At 32.4% G+C, this 25415-nt stretch overlaps 1 protein-coding gene across 3 annotated transcripts in view; it reads right to left on the reverse strand.

The window, feature by feature from the left end:
- The window catches only part of LOC123692058 (paired box protein Pax-3-B-like), a 32987-nt gene extending 8894 nt beyond the window's left edge, over positions 1-24093 (reverse strand). For 2 of the 3 annotated variants that reach the window (XM_045636689.1, XM_045636691.1), the window contains exons 1-3: positions 23840-24093; positions 11292-11468; positions 3915-4055 (exon numbers count right to left, since the gene is read on the reverse strand). In XM_045636689.1, the coding sequence (XP_045492645.1) occupies positions 3915-4055; positions 11292-11468; positions 23840-23966 (445 nt within the window). In that variant the 5' untranslated portion in view covers positions 23967-24093. The remainder of the gene's footprint in view (positions 1-3914; positions 4056-11291; positions 11469-23839) is intronic. The other variant, XM_045636690.1, reaches the window with a different exon arrangement.
- Positions 24094-25415: the final 1322 nt, after the last annotated feature.

Consider the following 25415-nt stretch of genomic DNA (forward strand, 5'->3'; position numbering starts at 1 on the left):
TACCAAATGCGTAGATATATTACACTAATAGGTATTCAAATAAAAAATAAGGTTATATGGAACCATAGAAAGTGTGCCAACCCAATTCCACACAAACAAAATCGCAAGCAGTCGCCTGTTATCAATAACTATTATTACTGATTATTTTTTGTACGCATAGAATGTAATAACGATCGGTATTGAAAGTATGCCGCTATTCAGTTAAGAAACCTAATCAATTTGGTCAATTTCATAAGCTCGCCGTCAGTTAGGCACGCGTCTCTTTACAAAGCCGTGCTATTGTGAACGTGATCATTTTGTAATAAATTTGATTTAAATTCTATTAACATTGCCCAGTTTTTAATGTACCATAGACTTAATAACGAATAGACGGTATAATTTTATGAGCAAACATTAAATATCACAAAATTATTACATTTTAATTGCGTTCAGTTTTATTAACATAATCTCATTATTATTAACACTGATTGCATTCTTAAACAAATTATTTTAATTGAGTCCAATTAGGACACCTTTATCGCAAATTAATAAAACCTAACGGCTTTAAGACTTTAGTCACGTCGAAGTGTTGTTTTAATATTTCTCTCCATTAACGTGGAGATAATTTTAATTCGTGTCTGATAGATTTTAAGTTAGCATTGATACGAATCTTGGAGGCTCCCTCGTCAGCAGGCGGTCCAGTCCGGTCAACACGCTTTGATAAACCGAAACCATCGTTCGATCTAATAGAATCAATCATAAATACATTCAAGCTACAAGCGGGAATTTGTGCGCCACGACGAAAAAAAACCTGAATACCTCCCGGAATCCGACCAACAAAGCTAACTGTAATATTTTTTAAAATAAAATAAAAATGGCACTAATTACAGCAAATATGTGAGCATTTACGAACAACGGACAGAAAATTGCGTGCAATTTTCGCATACAACGTAGGCATGGGTGCGCACTGCGATGGAGCAATTATTTTAAACACATTTCAACAAATGACGATAATGTCAATGATAAAAGTAAAAAATGTAACAAACCCTGCTGTTTCATAATAATTCTTGCAAACGCAACTCATAAGAGCGCATTCAGAACGGCTAAATGGAGTACTTATTTTTAACGCTATTAAGTAAGCTTAAACATTCCTTCCTCTTGGTTGAATTTTAGTTACATACCTACGTTCTTTAAAAAAATAATAAAATGGTTCCTAGTATTCACATTAATAGTTCTGTCGAACAAAACTTTTCTGAAGCTCCTAATCAGTTTTCACATAGTTTTTTTTTTCAGTGGATAACATTACAAATTGAATTTTCATAAAAAATTTGGTTTAAAAAAGCCAATATCTACAGAATGGTGTATAAAATTGAATTCATCGTAAATCTAGCCGTAATCATATTAATGTAACTGCAGCAAATGCCATCACCTAAGGATCCCAAGGTTACACATCGGTTTAGCACACTGTTTTCCATCAAGAACGCTATCGTCTCCTAATCCGGTATCGAATGATATCGTAAACCAGAAACGGTCTCATAAGCGAAACCCGTTCTATAGGCGATCGCATGCGCTGTATTCTAGAGAAAATGTAATGGCGAAGTAATTCAGCCCTACACAGACTTCTTTATTAACGTGCTCCATTAAAGCAATGTAAACCTTAATAGGTTCCAATAAGATTTTGATCCGAATGATACGCATTAAATCATTTATGTTCTTTCTCAACTAACATTATTCGGCTTTACTGCAGAATGTGTCTTTGAGGGCAATTATCGCAATTGGCTCGTTGGCCTCAAACCTAAAGACGCCCATTATGCATTCAAATACAAATAGCTGACTTTTCTTATACTTTTATAAATGCTCTGTTTTATTACAAACTGGAATGAACAATGACTTTTGTAATTTTTTCTCTACATTTACCTAAGTATAACATAACAAAATTTATCTCTTTTCCTCTAGCTTTCGATTTTCATAATGTTCAAAACTTGCATATAAAATAATGATGCAATAATTTAGATGTAGCCCATTAATTAAGTTACTAAAATATCATCAAGGGACAAGAAAAAAATACTGCCGAAAGGTTTACAACTCGATTCTCTTTCAGTTTGTTCTTTCATACATGTAATTCGTTTATTTGATTATTCAACGCAATCTTTATCTATTTTTAATAAGACATTGCGTGATATAATTCTGAAGCTTATATTTTTTATTACTATAGACTCAGTAAGTGCAGCTTCCGTCATCATGCCACATCCAACCATACAGCATCCGGAATTTATTTAACCCCTTTTTTATATTTTTTATTAACGAAGAACTTTAGTATACGTACATGTAAATATGTTTTAAGAATACAAGCGCTCATGCTATCTTTAATAATATGATATAGGAAGATTGTAGAGAATGGTAGAGCAACATTGCTATAGGTATTGTTTTACATTATGATGCGTGTCATTACCAAAATATTATATCATGACTTTTTCTAAATCTTTCCATATTCATCAACATAATTAATTTTCTCGATTACAGAACATTAAGTCTATATCTGTGAACATTTGATTATACCATGTCGGGTATATAGCAAATTGCCTTTACAATGCGATACTAAAAACAAAGCTGTATACTTCATTAACAAACCAAATGTCTTGATTACTTTGTTATTGTACTCGTCGCGCTTTACTTGCTACGTTCTGGCTTTTTTTTAATCTCTGAGTAGTTAATACCAGGGCTTCTCATATTACACGATATCCGTTTCGGTAAGCCGGAGGCCATCGCTGAAACTATTAGACTATATTCGGGTAGGCATTTTATTGGCTTTACCAACTGACCTCCCAAAACGTATTGACACCGTACCTAAAGTTCATCTAACAAGCATTTTCATAATTGGATTTCAGTGATTACTGTCTACCTAAATCGTAGACTATTAACCTTATTATGTGTTTGGGTAATTAATGACTTCTATTTGTATGTATATGTTGACTAATTCTATTTAACTAATCAATTTACGTCCATATTATGTCCATATAAATATATTAATCACAAAGAACATTATTTTAATTAATTAGTTTGAGACAAATTTAGCTTATTTATTGTTTCGACGAATTGTATTTTTGAAAATAAAGATTAATATTATGATAATTAAATATTAAAATAAGATGCGAACACGCAAGCACCACACGCTTCGTAATTCGAGAGGCTCCCGGGACACCGGTATTACGCACTAAAAATAGCTTTGGTAAGGTTAAAAAAACTTCTATAGCACTAATAGTTTAAAATTCTTGCTCTAATTTATGGACAAAATGATGTATTTTATGTGCCTACAAATTCGTTCCCCGTATTGATCTAGCGTAATTGGTCGTTGGTTGGACAATTTACGACGCTAGTGCCAATTATCAGAAAAGTAAAAAAACTTAAGCAATTACTATACATTTAGTATAAATTCCATATACGAGGTATTAAATAGATATATGATACTATCAATTCTCAAAACAATGTGTAATCGAGATACTTTTACAATAATATTTTCCCTTAATTAATTAACAACAACCATTAAACCAACAAGCATTTAATATGAAACCTTTAAGATAATTCTTATTAATGCGTAATTACATTGTATGTAATAAAATGTGCACATCGTTAATACATTGACCGCTAAGTATTTATTGTATGCTTTTTTATTCTCAAAACTCATAAGATTTTGAATTCCCCGATTGAATAAGAAAATTGTAACAAGTTTATGAGTAAAATTGTTTAAATTACGGCCTTTGTTGTCGCGCGAAAGGGCGCGCTAAGTTGCAGGAACGACTGAATGCGCGGATACCGGCGCGGTCGCATCGTGACCGCTCAAGGCACTCATGATACTCTCAAAGTGGGGAACGTTTTAGCTCCTGACTTATACAAAATCTCCTGCTATTAATTTCTAGAGGTCATTGTGTGTTTACCTTCAGAAATCAGCCGCTCGCGTATCTCCCACGCGAAAATTGTTGGATTTTCACGTTTGTATTGTTCTATTTTGGAAACCACGGCGGGCGTCGCTACCTTCGGCTTGCTTCCACCTATCAAGCCTGGAGGCCGGAGCGTACCTATAGAAATATAATAATAAGTTAAAATAAACTAGAATCTATGACAAAAGAACAAAAGAACAATTTTATCGGCATTACAATAACTACACAAATTAAAGAAATGAACTTGCTCTACATTTTTTAAAGATCATTCATGTTTTCTTTGTAGATGTGTATGTCTATTATTTTATAACAAATCCTTCGTGACTCAGAAAATTATACGAAAACGATTAGAACGTTTAACATTATTTGTATATCTATAAAAACGTTATCATTATGGCCATTGTCAACTTCCGACTGCCAGCACGAAGCATTGTTAGCAATTTCAAAAAGTACTAAATGAAAAAGTGACACCTGAAGAGTTCGGAGAAAAAAATCAAAATCGAATTAAAGTCTATTATAAAAATACCAATAAAAGCGACCCGATGCCGATTGATGCAATTTCATTGAGAGCTAAACGTGAGTAAACGCAGATTGCTTGTCGCAATAGCATGCCCAGCGATCGTTTGATTCTTGAATTAAACCAACTTAGAGCTTACCACTACTTGCTTAGAGTGCATATTGCAACTTTAAAATCGTTTCTATGTAACCTTTATTGCATACAAAAGGAAGGTGGACGCTTTCTTCTAAAAAACCGATAATCAGCTGGACTGTGCAGAATAACAATGGAAACTGCAAATTAGTATTAATTACAGAAGCATTGACATCGGCAAAATGAAGCGGACATTTCGAGATAAGAATTCATAATTTTATGACTAGATATTTCAATGATCGTTACTCGTTAGAGATTGCTGAACCATTTTTTTCAACTTAAATGAGTCCCTAACTTAATATCATAATAACGCAAACGCAACATCACCGAATATTAAGAGATATTTCTCTTATTTCTATAAATAATATTTGTTTCACTATGGACTAATTTAAAATGTTTTTAAAATTAATTCCAAGCCAGTCTCATATTCGATCAAATATTAATTACGAAACACGTAATTAATTAATTTTCTTCGAACGTGTCGAGATCGTGAGAAAAACCGCAATTCCTATCTTAAATTCACAATAAATTACCTTCAACTCAGAGAACTAGGTAAAAAATTATTGAATTCTGTAATTCCTAAATCAGTTAGATAATGGATGAGTGCGTGCTCCGAGACAATTACATAAAAAGGTATCAGACGCTGCATTCCGGCAGGCGGCCGCGCGAACTGTTTTTATTCCTTCCGAACAACGGCCCTCCATACCGATCACGCTGAATTATTCATCGCATTATTTATATTCTCATTTTTGTCAACGCCATTCAAGATAAATTCATACGGGTCTTTATGTCTTGATAAAAGTAAAGCTTAACGCCGAAAAGGGCTCTGCGGCGTAAAAAGTCACAGGTCGAGTTTACACGTAGCGGCTACGCCAACCATATTAGGGCCCATTACATTAATCCAATACAGACAGCTATAATAAGTAACAACCACTATTATTCCGAGTAATAACAATAATGGTATAGTGTTGCAAAAATAGTGTTTAATGTTTTGTTATTTCATGCGCAGGGCGTAATGATGAACATTCCGATTTAACACATCTATATCAACATAAGTTTCAAGTTTGTTTTCTGTATATTATAAACTTATACATGGATATCTTATATCTATGATGTAAAAATTACCATAAGCCCGCATGTGGGAGCACGCCTTTTTACCTTTTGCGGTGCCTTATAGACTACTTATGCCTTGAGAGTTATTTGCTAAGCATCCTTAAAAGATTAAAGGTAGATTCGCAAAGACGGAATAAAAATATTTAAACGTATAATGTTGGCAATTTCTTTACAGTTATTTCAAGAAAAATAAATTGATGATTAAAATAAATAATATGTAAGCACTTAAATCAATAACTACATAATGTATGCGAACGCAATTGGAACTGACAGCGCGCAACGCTTGCAATGCTAAGCCCCCAGCGCGCCTATATTTCCTTACTCCATGCTCGAGATTCGACATCACCTTTCACTGTACACTGTACTTTGCTAGAATGATTGAAAACCTATAACGAAGTTTTGTTCGCCTCCCGCCAGTACACGCATTTTGATTGATAGGTAAATTGCAGGAGGCCGGCACACTGATCATTTCGCGGTAATTAAATCGGCTAGAAACGTAATCGCATGACCAGAGCCAATTACCCAACGTTGCCTAGGCACTAGGATTGTGCTACCTCTCAAATTGTTCATATTGAGTGAAACTCACGAGCGTTATTCTAACGTGCTCTTAACGTTGTAGGCTTCAGTGCGCTCTAATTTGTAACATTACACAACAAATACATAAATTCATTGATTATAGTAGTGTTTATGGTGTTATTTTTAGGTGTACGTGCAGTGGCCAGTATTACTGTTTTAATAAAGATGTACATTCAAATTTAAAGATAGATACGTCGATTAATCTAAACAAACGTCATAACTATAACAATATAGAAAAACACGAATTATAAAAAATAAGTATATTCCAATAATAAATATTTATAGATATTTTGACAAACTAGAGTAGCTAATTAATCATCACAAGCAAAGAGGACGGGTACAATACGTGCCCAAAACATCAGTTAATAAATTTCCATACAACAGTCATTTATGGGCGCTTAAAGTCATTACACGGTGCGTCTACAAAGAGAAACAAGATCTTTTAAGCGGCGCAGAAAGGTTCGAATTCTGTTGATTAAATTTGTATTAAAAAGTGGGTCTTTGTATTGGCTGGCGCTAACCGTCGGGAAGTGCTGCGTCACCGAGTTAATAGATCAAAATCTTTAACAGCAAAGTGGTGTGGATAGCGCTGGTTTATAAAACTAAATGCAACGCGTGTGCTAACGATGCCTGATTCGGTGATTGATGGACTTTTTTGTCCTACATGTTAAATAGCGGTCGCTCCTTCAGAAGCTTGTTAATGAATTTGGGAAAAAATCTATTGCTATTATTTAATTCCACTTCGATTTACGCACAACAGAAATGTTGATTGTTTGACGATTGATTGTTAAAGTGTTTGTGAAATGCGTAATCGGAAAATGTTTTATAGTTTAGATATTTTTACTTTCGAACACAAGCACCAATAAAGTAGGAACACAGATTAATAAAATTGACGAAGAATGAATATAAATTAGGTACGCACCTAAATCAATAAATCTGAAGCGGCTAGATATCCTACTACTATTATAAAGGCGAATGTTTGTAAGTATGGATGTTTGTTACTCTTTCACGTAAAATCCTACTACTATTAGAGGTACCTATAAAGGCGAAAGTTTATAAGTATGGATGTATGGATGTTTGTTACTCTTTCACGTAATAACTACTGAATGGATTTGAATGAAATTTAGCACACATATAGAGGGTAACTTGGATTAACACATAGGATAGGTTTTATCCCGGAAATCCCACGGGAACGGGAACTATGCGGGTTTTTCTTTGAAAACGCGGGCGAAGCCGCGGGCGGAAAGCTAGTAATATAAATGCGAAAGTTTGTGAGGATGTGTATGTGTGTTTGTTACTCTTTCACGCGAATACTACTGAACCGATTAAAATGAAATTAAGCACACTATATAGAGGGTAACTTGGATTAACACATAGGATAGGTTTTATCCCGGAAATCACAGGGAACGGGAACTAGGCGGATTTTTCTTTAAATACGCCGGGCGAAGCCCCGGGTGGAAAGCTAGTATTAAATAAATATGAATTTAATATTTTTATGAATTCGGTGAGCGTGAGGTGAGAGGTAAACTTTGTAAAGTATGTAAATACTAAATACCTATTATAACTCTTTAAATTTCAAATTTATTATGAAAACAAATGATAAATTATGCAACAAGTATGTAACCAATTAATTCAATTGTATTTATTTCAGAAAACTAGAAATTCAATCCAGTAAAATTATTTCACAATTTCCAGATGTACTTAGGTAGAACTTTTTATCTTAAAATAAATTTTGAAATCGTGATATTAACACAAATAAATCAAAACATAATGTATAATTGTTTCGATTTGATTACTTTAGAAATCCTAGAAAAAGCTAAAGGCTTCACAACCCATTATTACGACGAAATACAAAACTTCAAATACCGGCACGGAGAACATTAAAAATTCAAATTAACCGGGAATTGGAGCAGAAAAAGAAAATATATTGTGTAGAAAGAATGTCAACGTGGGTAATTCAATTTTGATTATAGGAGCAAAGCTTAAATACGGCTTCATTACGCGCTGCGGCGACCCGCGGACAATCTTCTACAGTAGGTATCATTAACTTCTACCAAATTTTAGTATATCGGAATAAAATGACCAGCCTGCATTAAAATTATACACACAGTGGTTTTGTTTTTTTTTTTTTTTTCTTATAATCGTAAATACTTTTTTAAGTGGTCAAATTGCGCAGTGAATCAAAACGCAATGATTGAGTCTAGTCATGTTTATGCATATTCGTTTTGCTATAGTTATTATAGGTATAAACAATTTGATTTTAATGACACGAATATGCTATACTTAACTCTGCAAAAATAATTTTGTTTTGAAATTTATCGTTAAAAATATATATCTATTTTTAAAAGGAATATGAAATAAGACTTAGAACATTCGCCTTTACGCCATATAGCTTATGGCTATTTAATTAGGAATTACAATATTGTTATTTATGCGTGCCCATTTCCAAGCACTTAGTGGAGAGTTATTTGAGCTAGATAATGAGTTTTGAACTAAAGCTATGTTCCTATGTTAAATACATAAGTGGTTTTACATGACGGCCCTGGGCGGATCATAGCTAGGCTTCCGTGGGAAACTGACACGTGACTCCACGAAATTACCACGGGCGAAAATTGATTGACAATACACTCGACTACGTATAATTTTATCACAGTAATAACGTGACAGGCTTGTTTATATTGACAGAAATTAAAAGCAAAATATATACAATACTATTGAATTATAACGTCGCACGAATAACGAGGAACAATTAGAAGCCTTTGAATTTACAAGAACCGTCGTAATCACACGCCGTGTTGGTTTTCATTTTACTAAATCTAAGAATAGCACTTAAACAATTTGTAACATATATTGATGTTTTGGATTCTACTTTTAAATTGGATACAAATAAACCTTTGTTACATAATTTTACGAGTGCTATATCATTAATTAAGGGGAACATTCGAAAGCATTCTTACTGTACTTAAGGCTCACTCAAACATAAAATTATGATTTATACAAATAACATGGTATCCGTAATGGTCACTCACCTATTTCTTAAATTTCAAAGATACCGTTCAGTGCATTTGATTATAGCAGCGTATAATATCGTACGCGCCAATGCGTTTGAAATCGTCCTTTCACGACTCTTGCGCAAACACAAAGTGGGCATGTGTTTTAATACTATATTATCCCAGTGTAATAACTAAGCACTGGTAAAATTAAAATTACACCTGCAATCTTGCGTCCGTTGCAACGTCACGTAAGGAAAGAATAATGCAAGCAATTAAAGGTTTTTAGTTACATTCTGCTTCCTTGATTCATGTCAATATAGCTAAAAGATTAGACGAATGACTTATCGGCATCTGAGAATGTATCGAGCGCAAAAGAAGTTTACATTAATTATAAAAAAAAGAAAAGTGACGTTTACATTAATTATAAAGGAAACGAAATGCAGCTAATAATTTATAAAATCTGAAACACTGATATAGTTCTGATATCGAATGCAGATTAGAATCGCATGCGCTCGCGGCGGTCTCCAGCATACGTCCGCAGCGCGGTGGCTTATAAAACTTATAATTAACACTATGCAAGTTTTATGAATCGATTAGGATCTAAGCTTTCGTCAATAGCAGCTCTCGTCGGCAACAGCCGATTGCTTATCGTTGATTAATTGCGATTGAGATTTTTGCCGCAGACCTATCATTAGGACACAACTAAACACAGTCCTGAACTGAGTCGCTTTCGACAAATCACCGATAGTCATTTAACACGCATATCTCTAATCTGAATGCGGTTTTCTTAATAACAGGTATTTATGTGGTTTTGTTTATTCCAAAATATTTATTTAAATTGTCTAATCGATAAATATTTATAATAAGCATTTTTGTTTTGACCGGTCAAATTAGATTCTGTGATATTCGAAAAATTTGCTTAAAAACAGTATGCAAAATAAAGTAGCAACACGGGAAACCCTAGCTCAATATGGCATCGGTCTATAACGGCATATTGATCATTCTATGCAAGGGTTAAGTAATTATCGCAAATGACTTAGTTGCAAGTTATAAGGGACTACGAGGCTTGCTAAATATCGGTTGTATAAATCAATACAGTGCTGAAGATCGCTATAAATATCAAGTGCGTTAATTGCAGTGGAAACGATACCCAGTAGGCAGAAGTTCTCTTTATCAATTATTATCTGGCTTCGAGCGTTTAACAGCTTTCTGGTGCATGCTTACAATTAAATATATATGATTAAACATATTTTTTATTTATTTCTTATAAACATTTCTTAAGGTGCTACTGGCAAATATGATGTTTCTGTGGCAGACAATGTTATTTTTAAATCTGATTAAATTAAGAATAACTTCTAATTTGTAGATTATGTGTATTTTTAGTTTGTTAACCGACTTCAAAAAAAGGAGGACGTTATCAATTCGCCCGGTATTTTTTTATGTATGTACACCGATTACTCCTTATTAAATAATCGTAGAAAAATAATGTGAAGCTAGCAGGTACTGCCGTAATCCACATTCCATCATTCTATGTCTATTAAGATAATACCTCAGAAATCCTTTCTACAGAATGATATCAATAGTAATGATGTAATATCGTAAAGTTTTATTTGTCACTCAACTCAAGTCTCTTTGATAAAAAAATAATATTAATAATTGGTGAATAAACCTCAAACGTTTACAGTTTTCTGCACTTATAGGTAAAAAAGCTTAAAAGCTATTATAAAATGACAATGATAATCTAAAACATTTATTATAGGAATATCTGAAATAATGTCCTCAAATTAACTTACATAAGGCATGGATAGATTGAATTTTTATCAGATTACAATTATCAATTTCTAATATGAAGTAAGTACATAGCGCTCGTGTAATTTTTAGTTTTGTAGCATTCGAGTGCTGTGTGTAATATTATTATTTACAATATGTATTCCTTTCTTAAAAGTGTTACTTTTCTCAGCACTCGAAGATAAAATATTAAAAAAAAAAAACCTTTCTTTCCTAATCTTCCAAATAACATAAATAACTAATGTAAAAGCTCACCAAGAAGCTTGGTAACAGCACCTTGCTGGGACAGCACGTGGTGTGCGATGTCATAGTGCCGGAGCCCGAAGCGAGATAACTCCAGTAGCCTCTGCTGGGATAGCAGGGAGGACAGCGGGTGTGACGCAGGGTACAGCGTGCCAGATCCACCGCCTGATGATGATGGTGATACTGGAACTACAAAATACTCTATTAATTGAATACTGCAAAAATATTCAAAAACAGTTACATATTGTTGTATAGGTATAGGTTTCAAAATCAAACTCAAACATTTATTTATTTAATTAGACTTCTTTTTGATTTACCAATTAACATTTAACATTTACGATAGATTCGGAAAGCATAATCTTTGGAGAAGAATCGGCAAGAAACTACATAGTTGACGTCTCTTGCCGGTTTCTTAAGGATAAGATTTCTAAGGGGATTTGTGTGGGTGTTTAACATAGCACGCACTGCACGCGGCTTCGCCCGCGTACTGAAAGGAAATTCCCATAGGAAAGTAATGTTTCGTCATGGAAAATATTACCTATGTCACTGTTTAGCCTCTTCTTTATTTCCATATACAATAGTCGAGAACGGATAATGGACCTTAAGGTCAATCGGTTTGACTTCATTTAGATTAGGATACAATTATATTTTAATAATATTAAAATAGCTTTTTATTCAATTAATTTTAGGTATAAATATATAAAAATTTTCATTTTGATTTATTTTGAGAATGTTTCAATATATATCGATAATATCTTATGCGTGATTTTTTTTTCAATAAATTTATTTTATGCAAATTTATTAAAATATACTACCTAAAGGGTTAGTTTTCAATGACCGGCCAAATTTTCAGAAATGGTTCAGAATCGATAACATTTTAGAATGAAAAAAAAAACTTTTTTTTAAGGGTAACTTGGATTAACACATAGGATAGTTTTTATCCCGGAAATCCCACGGGAATGGGAACTACGCGGGTTTTCCTTTGCAAACGCGGGCGAAGCCGCGGGCGGAAATCTAGTGAAAAAAGAAAGCTCACGTGCGGGTGGCAAAGTTGGGCGGGTTGCTTGTTAGGGGTTTACACATAGTCACATAGAGTTTTAATTTAAGAATTCATCTATTTGAAAAAAAAATGCGTCTGGAATTTTATAAGTACCTATTTTTTACATACGCAGCGTATGCAAAACTATAAGCTCCTTTGAGCTTAGTATACCAACGGTGCAGGGACACCCTGTATATTATACAGTCAATGCTATGCAATCCATATTCTAGATGAAACGAAATTAATAATTATGCAAATTTCTTCTAAAAATCAATTAAATTATAAAATTTACGATAATTTTTTTGACATTAATAAGTATTATCTATGGATGAATGGTAACAATTTGGCATCAATTATGGTTTTTCAAAAGTTATTTAAATATATCGTCCTGTCGAATGCATAATATGTGTATAAGTAACTTTTCTTTTTATTATTTAGGAGTATGAAATAGCAGAAATTGGTTTGATTAGTAAATCAATACTAGACCAGTTTTTCTCATCACTTAAATCTGTAATATTTATATCTCACAAAATATGAAAGCTTTACACGAATTTGCTGGACTTTATTATATTATACCTACGTTACATTTCATAAGATGTGTAAAAGTGAAAAGAAATCGAGCTGAATATTGAACTCGTTACTAAATTAATGTATACAATAATGTATTACAATTTTTTTGATCCCCGGTAATTATTTGGCTTCAAACAATTTGTCCTTTATTGCAACCAGATAATAATATGCTAAGAGGGATCGTAACAATGCTGTCTTATGAACACATCGTAACACTTTCAATTATAAATTAAGCTATTAACTTAATACACCATAATTTGTTTATCAGGTTAAGCATCGAAATTAATGCAAGTGGCATAACTTGTTCATAACTTAACACTTTTTATTAGCGAGCCCATAAGGCGATTTCGTGAAGAAGGGTACAACTGAGTGATACTTTTTTGTGTGAACGAAAAAGGTTTTTAGTCTCACTACCTAAGACTTATTATGGCCTGTTTTTATTTCGATCGAGCACTTAGGATTGGACTTCGACGTATAATTTCTGGTGTAATCGCTTTAATAATGGGAGAAAAAAGTGATATTATCTGCCCACGGTCAATAAATTAACACCGTTTAGAGCAAAAATGTAGAGTCTTAGTGTCGCTACTATTATAAATAAAGTAAGCTGGAACGAGTGGATGTTGAAGAGATCGTTCGTGTCAGTGAGTGCGTGTATGTTTTTATTTGGGTGCGTGAGCAGTGAGGCCTTATTAAAATATTTCGAGTGGAAACTGGAAGGACCACTTAGTGGTGCGCGGGAGTTTCACGCCTGAGCTGATATAACATTAAGTCGACAAGATAGCTTATTTGTGCTGAGCTGAGGATTAGGGCCAATAAATCACTGATTAGAATGTATTGACTGGCGTTGACTCCGGCGCTCGGTCCTCTCTCTTATTTATTGACCCGTGGCTTTTAACTTTTTACGACTTCATTATTATTTATGTATCGCGTTAACTACACGCGTTATTTATTTAATGAACGACTAATGCAAATTTTACACAGCTTATCGTCTATGAATTGATCAAAGACAAGCGTGCGTTTTTAATTAATTATGAAAATACAAACAGGTTTATAATTTGGATACTCTCGATACGAGCAATTGTGTCCTTAATTGTGAGCGCGTTCGCTCATTGGAAAATATTTATAGATGTAAATTTAAAATTCATGTGTTTAATTTGTAAAAAGCGTGTCGTCGTAATGAAAATGATAAATTGTTAATTTAATTATCATTTAGTAGTTTTTGTTGTGTAATTGTTTAAGGAGTTAAGGGTAACTTCGTTTCTGTACACCACAAGCTTCACCTGCGCAAAATGTCAATGCAAACTAATGTAAAGGGGAAAAAACAACGGTTTGTCCGAATGCAAAGTAGTGTTTTGCTAAAAATATTGTTTTACCACAGTAAAGCTGCTATTAATGTCGCCATGCGGCGGAAAATTACCACCTTGAGTGTAAATTTCAATATGAGATCGAAAGTATGCTCGCATAATGCCCCCCTTGCGCATGTAAAGTGCATTCTAGAACACTTACGCGGAATCATTGGAAAAAATACACAAGTATTATGGATATGAGCAGAAATAAACACAGATTTTGTGCAAATTCCATTTATCAAGAACCGCATAATTTGTGTTACATTGACTGTGAAATTATTTGAATTTATTATCATTTCGAAACGGTTTTTTCCCAATAAATGCTACACAATAATTTAGAATGTTGTAATTAGCATAATTTGTGTGAGATAAGTTAATCAATTAAATGATGACGATGAAGTCAAGACAGAAATTAATATACGTAATCATTCTTGTAGATATCCACCTAGATACAATTATTTACATTTTAGATATTTCACTTGATAACGGAATTATATTTTCTCCTTCTGTAATATGTCGCTTTTTCAAGTTGTTTATATTTGGTTATCTTTATTCGAATAGTTGAGCCCTGGGTCGAATTCAGGATATAAAGAGTATTTAGTTAATCAGCCGCATAAGCACAACATCACATAAATGAAAATAATATATTTATTTCAAACATATTGGTTCGTTTTACATACAGCTTTGTTAGGATTTATATAGTCATAGTTTTGATAGATTATTATTGGAAGAGGCCTTCGTCCAACAGTGGACAATCCAGGCGCGGTCCCAGGGGGGTGGTCACGGGGGACATGACCCCCCCCAAAATCGTACTCGATAAAATAGAAAACAATTCTTATACTGTACAATATATAAAAAACTGGTGCAAATCGGAGTCACTCGCACATCTAAAGTTCTGTTTAAACCTGTTTTTAATCCCTTGCAAATGTTGAAATTTGCGAAAATTTGCAGCTAACGGCTTCCGACTCGCACTTGGCCGGTTTTTTTATAATATATTGTACAGTATAAGAATTTTTTTCTATTTTATCGAGTACGATTTTCTCAAGTTTTTGCTTATCACTTCTTCTTCACTTGAATACGATATTTGGCGAGTACGGTTGGGGGGGGGATTCCATACATTTCCAGCTGCGTGTCCCCCCCCAAAATGTCAGGCTGGGACCGCGCCTGGGACAATCAAAGGCTGATAATGATGATGATAATGAAGGTGGCTATCTCAATTCACATTATATAAATAATAAATCAGTAAGGGATGATTTTTTATGTAGAGCTGGTGCTGTACTATAAATATTTAAACTCTAGTAAAATCTATAGAATGCATATTTAGGTATATACCTATAGGACAAGATTGCCTTTCTGCAATGAGGGCAACAAATATATCATCGCTCCTCTTTACAGTCAATTTGTGAAAAAAACTCACAGTTCAAAGGGTAGGTAGGTTCTTTATAGTTAACTATTATAAAAGAAAATTTGGGTTTTATACTGCTTTAATATACCTCTAAAAATTAATGCTCAATGTAGTAAAAGTATGTTACTGTTCCTTTGCCAACAAATATAAATTGCTGAGCTCTCAAATTTCGGATTGAAAACTTGCCTTGTCCTATATCTTTTTTATCCAATGATGCCTTGATTCCTGGCAATCCCATCATTTCTCTGAAGCGTGTCGCAACCTATATTTTTTATCGCGAATGCTTATGGACGCCTTTTGTTGAATACCACGCGATATCAACTTGCTCTTTAACTAACATATTTTTTGAACACCATAGTATATTTTTAATTTATTGTAAAAATAATGCTGCTATACCTCAATTACAGATTTTTATAAATACATTCAGTACCTAGGTATAATAACATTCACAAAATTAAACAAATTACTTATTATTGAAACAAAACCGCTGAAAAATTGTTAATTTCATCGTTATTTCATTGTTATTTCAATCAATTTTTATTTTTTATATAATTTTGCAAAGCTATTGTAAGAGTCTTAATTGAAAATAATATCACAGAGTATTCAAATGAAATACTTACATAAATACACTCGCAAAACGTGTTCTGGTATATACTGCCGAAAAGCATTAAATAGAGATCAAATTCCATGGTCTATGTTATTATAATTCACTTCTTACGAGGTAAGGTTAGGGTAAAATATATTTTCACTCAAACCAAAATCAAAACATGACAAAACAACAAAAATGATATTGCTTCGTGATCTTAGTTAATGCCAAAACAATTCACAAGCATTTACATAACCAACAGGAAAAAAAGCTACAGCAATCCTTTCTATTCTTAATGTTCAGTTCTTTTAAATATCAATTGTTGGAATGTCGAGTCAAAAGTTCGCATTTACAATGAGATCGACTGATTTAATAGTCTGATATGAGCACATTCAGCAACGGAAGTGAGCTTTTAATGTATAAATCAATGGTCTTGCCTACCACAGTCGCTCGTTTGCTTTCCATATGGAAATCGTATTTGCTATTACTAAGGACATCGTTTTTACATCGCCTTCCAATTATTCCAACGTTTTATTAAACGGTATGTTGAATGGTCGGAACCGCTACGTTTCAATATTTAAATCGACTTCGAGACCACACTTTCCTCTCAATGCTGTAGAATGAAACTGGTCTACTTCTCCTATAACGTCTAATTTATAAGTTAACAAGATCATTATCAATTTCACGTGCTGGTATTTTGAATTTTGATGTATCAATTGATAAGATAAATAGCCTTGTTATAGGTAAAGGTGTGCATTTTTCAGTACTTACTGTTAATTGAAATTTTATTAATGTTACATTTTAACGTTTCGTTTAACTTTAAATAAAAAAACGAACATACAGGTTTATTCATGAATTGTTTAATTTATTACTAGTTACTTTTGTATTTTATAAATCTGAGTAAAAAGAAAAATTTATCCTTCATAAAACAAACACGAATTGCATGTATTTGGTATAGGATATAGGTATAACCACATAACCAAGGGTCGGTATATGGCAGTCATAATGGAGGAGGGATGAAATTTAAAAGTAAAACAACATAAGTTCCAGTTTAAATAATTAACTTTTATGCCAAATTGCGCAAAATGTAATAAAGTAGTGTAAATTATTGAAAAATATTTTTTTTTTGGGTGGAAATAAAACATTGTTTGTATTAATATGTTTTTATCCTAAATCATTATTATTTGAAAATACCTACAACATTACACACAGATATGAAGATATTTTTTTTTATTAATTGTAAATCAAACAACATTCATACGTGCTACGAGTTTTATATTTTATAACCAGGTCTGAGCGGTGGTGACATAAACAGAGCCAACTCTTAATTGGACTCGGTAGGCACGGTAAGAAAATATCCAGTTAGTACACATACTTGAGTATGCACAAGTGTACCAAGTACCCACTCACGTCAATATCGGCCAGCTTTATACCCCATAAATACAGTCGCATTCAAAGAGTATAGTAACTATGTATATGGTCGCATTTGTCTACTCATTAGGCCGCGGCATTTTCAAGCCCAACTGATAATTATGCGTGATCACCATTTAAATGGTAATTACATACCTACAGTATTTCACTTGATCAAGCGGATTTCTATAACAGCTTAGGTAAAGAGAACGTTTCGTAAAATTGATGAAAAACTAATGGCTTACAAAAAGTTAATTTATTCTATCGTTGTTTTTATTCTCAAAAAACTGCGAGATCCATTTTGTAATTGCGATTTGCAGGTAAAAAATGGATATAACTGGATTTATTATTAACAGAATATTCTGTCATCGAACTTACCGCATTCGTGCGCTCTTTCTATTTCATACCCTTTTTTTGTTTGGTTGAATTTAAATTCCTGAAAGTGATTTCATCGCATTACCTAAGTAGATATATAGAAATTTATTATGTGGCATTCATAATTATTTATATTATGAGATAATCTAAATCAATAGATTAGGTGTACTGACATCATTAATTATGCTATTACTTTTGCATAAATGTATACCTAATATTACCTATCGCTACTTTGCTCAGGCTGCAAATATGAACTATTATGTTTTGGTGCAAGAAAAGATTTCAAATTCGAACATCTGCAAAGCACCTGAGGTTTATATTTCAAAACGAAACCTGTATAAATAAAACGTTCTTTCACTAGAGGCTTTACTTTTAAAAATCAAAGTCCTGAATACTTCCTGGTAAAATATTTCATGATAATTAGCTGTTTGTGATTGTATTAATACAATACAAATGAATATAGAAAATACATTGTAGGTAAAACAAAATATGTAGGTATGTAACATTGTATTTTCTGGTTGACCTTTACAGATTTTAAAGACTAACGGCTAGTTTCTATATTGAGCATTTGATGTTAATTAAACCTCTCAAACCTTTTTGAATGCTGTTTAAATATTTTCTTGTAGGTGTGGCTTTCTCAAACCTTAATAAAATCATTTCTCAGTTCATTTGATTGAGGTCGAATCCGGCCTTAGGTGATTAGGTCTACTTCTAGTAAAATGGCAATACAGTGATGTGACTACAGCCACGCAAATGCACATCATATTATTTTTATAAGCCGATACATACGCGTGTATTGTTCATACTAACTATATATACAAGTTATATATAAACTTCGCTCTGTCCTCGCCCCGAGGAAGGAAATGAAAATCAATTACTTTATAGTTATAGAACAGAACAGCTAATCTAATTTATATAGATGAGTTATTGTAGCGTTTATCCTATTGAGATTGTATCAAATACGGACGCGACATATGGACAAATTCTTACATTGATTAAATATACAAATACCTACTAATTAAAACTCCAAAATATAAGTTTATTTTTATCCTAAAAATATATTCACATTTTAAATAATATGTTTTAAAGTACCTACCCGAGAAAATACAAAATAGACAAAATTGTTCAAATGTCTTTTAATTCAGAGCCGTAGCGAGGTTTCAATTATACATATGATAAAATTATAATTGGTATATAACTCATAAGCTGCTATTATTCGTATTTATTTTTTGTAATTGAATGATATGAAGTGTGATTCAAAACAATTAAAAAAGTGCTTACAGTTTCAAAAACGTAAAAAAACCTTTTCAATAAATAAACAGAATTGAACCATCATCTGCGTTGTAATTTTTTTTCAAAAACTAGGTAGGTAGGTAGTTGATTAATTGTTAAATTAAAATATATAATATCAAATCGATGTAGATGTTAAATTGTGTTAATCAATAAAGTATACTTAGATATGTCTAATATTTAGACGTAAAAGAAAAGGTCGAAAATGGCCTGAATTGAGTATTTGAATAAAAAAATTTTTTGTGCTAAATGGAAAGATTGTAAGTATATTAGTTTTATAACAAAACTATTTTTTTTAATTATTTTTTGCAATAATTCAAAAGTTATTTCAAAATAAAAATTAGTCTTTGAATCCAGTACCGAAAACACACCGACAACTCCCGAAGCGTCACCCGGACGCGTGTGACGTCATAATGTTAGTTTTCACACATTGCAGTTGATACAAAAACGTATACAACTAAAACATTTTGACGTCACATCTATGGTGACCAGTCATGGCGCGTTTATAGTCACGTGATTTTAATTTAAATTTCATCAATTTTTAATTGCTTATAATTAATAGAAAAAATTTTTTTTGGAGTTTTTTGCATTAAATATCTATATTATTAATAATAAGGTTTTAAAATACATAAAAAAATCAATAATTTTTTTTTATTCAAATACTCAATTGCTGGGATAAAAGGTTGGTCGGCCGTGCCGCTATTTTGGCCAACTTGGCGGGGGCACTGCCGCGGCCGTGCTCCCAGAATTTCATAACAAAATCACCACAAAGTTCAATTATGTAGAGTTGTCAAATCTTAAATTAACTTTTTGTTTTGTTGTATTTGATAATAATCGAATAGTATAAGAAATTATTTTCAAAACCAGGATGTTTTTGAAGATAATTTATTTAACTATCAATATACATAAAATGATTTTCCTATACAAATTTCTTTTTTTCCTTTTAAGGACCTAACCAACTTTATGAATAATTCAAAAATGGTTAAATACACATCTACTGTTTCATAAAGGTATTTAACATGCAACAATTTCTTAATAAATTTTACTTTTTATAAACATTGACAAAGAGACAGACAACGGAATTCTGCAGACTACATAAGAAAATGAGGATCCTTTTAAAGGACCTAAAGGCTCAACCCTACCCATACCATACCCATATCTTTAAAAGGAAATTATTTATAGCGAATTGCTCGTAGGTATATTTTTTGTATTATTGTAGGTAATCAAATGTTGTCTCTATTCTCATCTTATGACAAAAAATTTATAATAAATTAAAAAATCAATCTTTTCATATGTTTTACAGGTATGTATTTCAAAAATCTAAAATACCTAAATAGAGGTACAAGTCGTTAATTATCTTTAATCCAAAGTAATTTTGTAACTGTTTAAATATCAATAGAAAAATAATATGATTACTTTCATTCAATCAAGTCAGATAAATGCAGCAGGTTTCATATTTTTGTATTATGAAATACATATATTATGTATATCATAGAAGTAGATCAAAAACATTAAGTGGTTTAGACACCAGAATATTTTATACTTATAAAATTTTCACATTGCTTAAAAATTATATGTATTATATGATTAAGTTTCGCATCGCATAATATAGTATATTTAGTTAAATAGAACATATAATATATGAGTTTATTTACTTATTTAGTAGCTATCTATAGCTATATATATAGATACTAGTGGTTCGCCCCGGCTTCGCCCGTGGTACCTACATGTTTAAACTATCCTATCTCTCAAGTTGGATCGAACTGCACATGGTGTGCGAATTTTATTATAATCGGTTAAGTGGTTTAGGAGTCCATTGAGGACAAACATTGTGACACGAGATTTATATATATTAAGATTTATGTACATATTTATAAATTAATTTGGAATTTGTGTTATAATTTAAACCTATGGATACTTTCTAACTGAATCGACGATATGGAACTTTCAGTACCTATAGCGTTTTCAGTAGAAATAAAAAAAAGAAATTTAGTTATCTATTCTTATTTATAATTAAAAATTAAATCATTATCATTTTAGGGGCGATTACAGTATAAAAAAATTTGTAAAAAAATACAGTAAAGTGATTATAACTGAAATCTGTTATCCGTTAATAAAGTTTTAATGTAAAACTTTAACTTAGGTCCCTATAATAATAAGTAGCCAATAGCTTCTATTTACTTTTTCTTTTGGGAAGATTTAAAGTGTTATTATTTTATACATAAAATCCTACTAACAAGTAGGTAACACTAGATCTACGTGTTTTCTATTAACTAGGTACTATACCTAGATAGATATTTCGTTACATAATAGATACCATCAAACGTCCGGATATATCATCCCCCAAGTATATTGTCTCCAAAAGTTGCATTATTATCCAATTATTTTTCTAAATCTTAAATGAAAAAGCTTTAAACCATTCGTTACACACAAGAATATTAAAATTGAATAAATATCAAATAAACGGATGGCTATAAACAAGAGATTTGAGCTTTTTTGCGTTAATATTATTTTATGTGTCTATAAACGACAATATCAAAGTTGCGCATAAGGGTTTTTCTAGCGCAATAAGTATAAATTATTATTATTTATTGTTGCAGTCATAAAATGTGATAAAAAGATGGCTACAAGATACCATAAATGACAACATGAACGTTTGCGTCCATTTGTGCGAAGTTAAATATCTTATAATGACTTTTATAAGTGCTAATAGTACTCGGCGGGACTAAAAACTCGATATTATATTAACGAATTGTAATTAGCCATTGGTCTTTGTCATTTAATTTTATGGATCGATTAATAATGTTAATGACTAATGTTTTGCTATACCCATATTCGACCAAAAACGTGGAAACAACTAATGATTTGTTGCGTGTGCTTTTGCTGTATTGCCAAAATTAGGACATGAATTTTACACTTAAGATTTTTTTGTTATAAAACTTGGACACAACAAACATAACAATTAATTGGTTAAGTTACTTAAAAATAACAAGTTTATAAATTATGTAAGTACTTCCATAAAAATGAAGAAAATTATAACATCAAAAGATTTTGATTTGTCTTCTTTTATTTTTATAATATTATGATAAACAGATATTTTAGGCCTTAGAAATAATATGCTTGATGTGGTATTTGTATTTATGTCCTACCTACAAGTATTTACTATAACATCAAATAATAGAGCCGCGAGTTGTAAGAGTCATATGGGTTATAAGAATAGTTTGGTTATGATGCACGGAAAATTAATATTATATAATCAGAATTATTATTATCAGTATTTATTTTCTTTCCTTTAAATGCCTTATTGCAGTTTAATATTAAAGTTATTCTGCTTATAAAGTGTTTATGACTAAAAATTAACTGTTACTTTATGTAGGTATAACAAATTTTATTGGTTTTATAAGTGTGTGTTACTATCCTACTGTAAATTAGCAATAGTAATGAGAAAATTATAAGCCTTTCAACAAGTACTACAAATTAAAATAACTAAATTCCCAAACTCACAACGAACTCATTTCTATCAAGGTGACATTTAAAACATACAATAACATCATAATAAATTAAATTAAACAACTTCCACATTAGCCAGAGACAAAAGCGTTTACCGCCAAACTCATCAATCAAAACACACAGCCGTATATCATAAAATAGTTTGAATATTGAGTAACATTCACCGGAAACGCTACCGGACAATCTAGTATCAGATCTAAGATTAATTAGTTCGATCAGCAATACAATGCTGACAATGTCCTATACCTAAGTTCCGACGCTTTTCGCTAACTCATCGGGCCAGCTGCGCTGTGACATAACGAATGACAACCTTTAACATTGTGTTATGAAATTCTGTGGCTAGCAAGAAAGTAGGCCTATAAATTAAGCTGCCGTTTTACATCGGCTTCCGATACCAATTGTTTGCAAGTCGTGACAATTTGTAGGTAGATAGATTGTCTTTATTATGAGAGATTATATTCATGAGTGTTTAATAATAACTTGATAGAGGTAGGTAGATAAATTAATAATTATATTTAATTAATGACTTGTTTTTGCAATTTCATTGTCTGATAGGTTTCCAATCAGAAGTTAGATTAGGAATAGAAACTTATAACCTTTTTTCACAACATTACTTATATTAAAAGAATCTAACGTGGGCTTTTCGCAATTATTTATAATGTGTGAAGTGAAGAAATTTCAATAAAATATATTTTATAAATTATGAATAATTCATGCTCATATTCAATGAATTTCTTAGATGGTTGTTCATTTCTCAGAACTAATTGATAATTAAATCAATTATGTTTTATTCTTACAATATTTATACGTCTATAACACCTTTTAAATCATTGTAACATATCTATTAAATATAATTTATTATGGGCTTAAAGAAATTTTATTTAAGTGTATGTTCGTGTTCATTTTTCTAAAATACTTATATGTATATCTATTTAAATTCTTATTGGTCTCGAAATCACTGCTCTACAAAATTTAGAGACAAACAGTTTATTGAAGAAATTATAGAATATTTTGTAATTTGTGACTTACCATTAGGTGATATGTTGAGGGGCTGCGTGATGGCAGGCGCGGGAGGCGCCGGCTCCATCTTCCAGGACGCGCAGCAGGAGGCCGGAGAGAACTCAGGTGTTGGGCCGGTGCCCGCCGATATCAACATTGTCGAGCCACCGCGAACGCAAGCATATGCACCAATCGAGCTCACTAAAGTTCACGAACTTATCAGTCCCCTAAACATAGACAAAGCACCTACGCGGAGGACACTCGCCTTGCACGCGCTCGCTCGAAGCTCAGCCAGAACACTGAAGAGCGCGCTTGCCGTACCGGCGCGCCCACTCGCGCGCCTACTGCCATTAGCACGCCTCGGAAAAAATCTCCGCCAAACAATAACAAAAAACTACCTCCACTAAATCGAACCTCCATGCACCTCTCACTCTAACGCTCTTAATTCGATTTCCGAACGCGTCAAATCCACCGCTACGCTCCATTCATTTACAGCCTTCCGTCCTGTTCTCTACGGTTCAATAAAATTCTCTCTGCATTCTCGACTTTAACAGGTGAGCTTTAAGTTGATTTTGTTATCACAAAGCAAGAACCGTTACGACCTTTAAATACTGAATGCGAATAAAACTACTCCTACTCACACTCGTTCGATTCAGCTTAAGCTTGAACTGTATGAAAGGGACAGGTGCTCTACCGCTTGGTGGCAGAATTACAGTAGTGAGCACAGGTGATCTTTCACAATTTCTGTGAAGTGAAGGTGTTAATGTATATCTTGCTCGCTCTGTTTAACAGCAACGAGTGAATGTTTTAAGAGACAACCATAATATACTGGTTGTTAGTTAATTAGACGTCGCTCTACTTAAACATGCTTAGCATTCTAGTTTGAGTAACGGGCACGTACCATTTTAATTAAGTCAAGGCGGCATTATTTTAAACTCTATTACGTTCGTTGCGCTATTGAAAATATTTTCTTATCAACTTAGCGTGAGTAGATAGTAATTTAAAAATATTAAATAACAAGGTACGGTAGTTATAAATTAAATTTTATTATTTTAATTCTCAAACAGAATTGTCAATCAAGCTAGGACCGTCATATGGTCGGTTCTACATGCAATCTGCCGCCGCGCCGTAAATACGAAAATTGAAATCTGTGTATTGTAAGACAATTACTTAGACCTCAGATGTATAAATAAAGGCCTATAATTACAAGTAGTAGCAGAGAATACATGCATTTATTCCCTTTTATCGAGTGCATTAAACAGACGGTATCAGTGCGAGGTTCTTATTTATAATTACAGGGAAAAGAGAATCGCCGGAAGGTCTCAGCCGAAATGCAACTGCCGTAGCTACTATCGCTTTACATTTCAACTCGTTTTTTGATCGTAAATACACTTTCTTTGTGCTACCTCTTTAATTTGTAGCAATCTCGATTCATTGCGGTTTCCGTTTACGAACAATAGGCCGCCCCATGGAAATTATTTATTAAAGGATATTGATAAATCCAAATATAATTAAATGTAATTATTGTACTTTGAGGCACTTTCAATTAAATGCTTCTGTTCGCTTTTAATATAAAATTCTTTTAAAGGCTGTATAGGTACCTAGG

This window comes from Colias croceus, chromosome 5 (assembly GCF_905220415.1).
Source record: "Colias croceus chromosome 5, ilColCroc2.1".
Classification (NCBI taxonomy): Eukaryota; Metazoa; Arthropoda; class Insecta; order Lepidoptera; family Pieridae; genus Colias; species Colias croceus.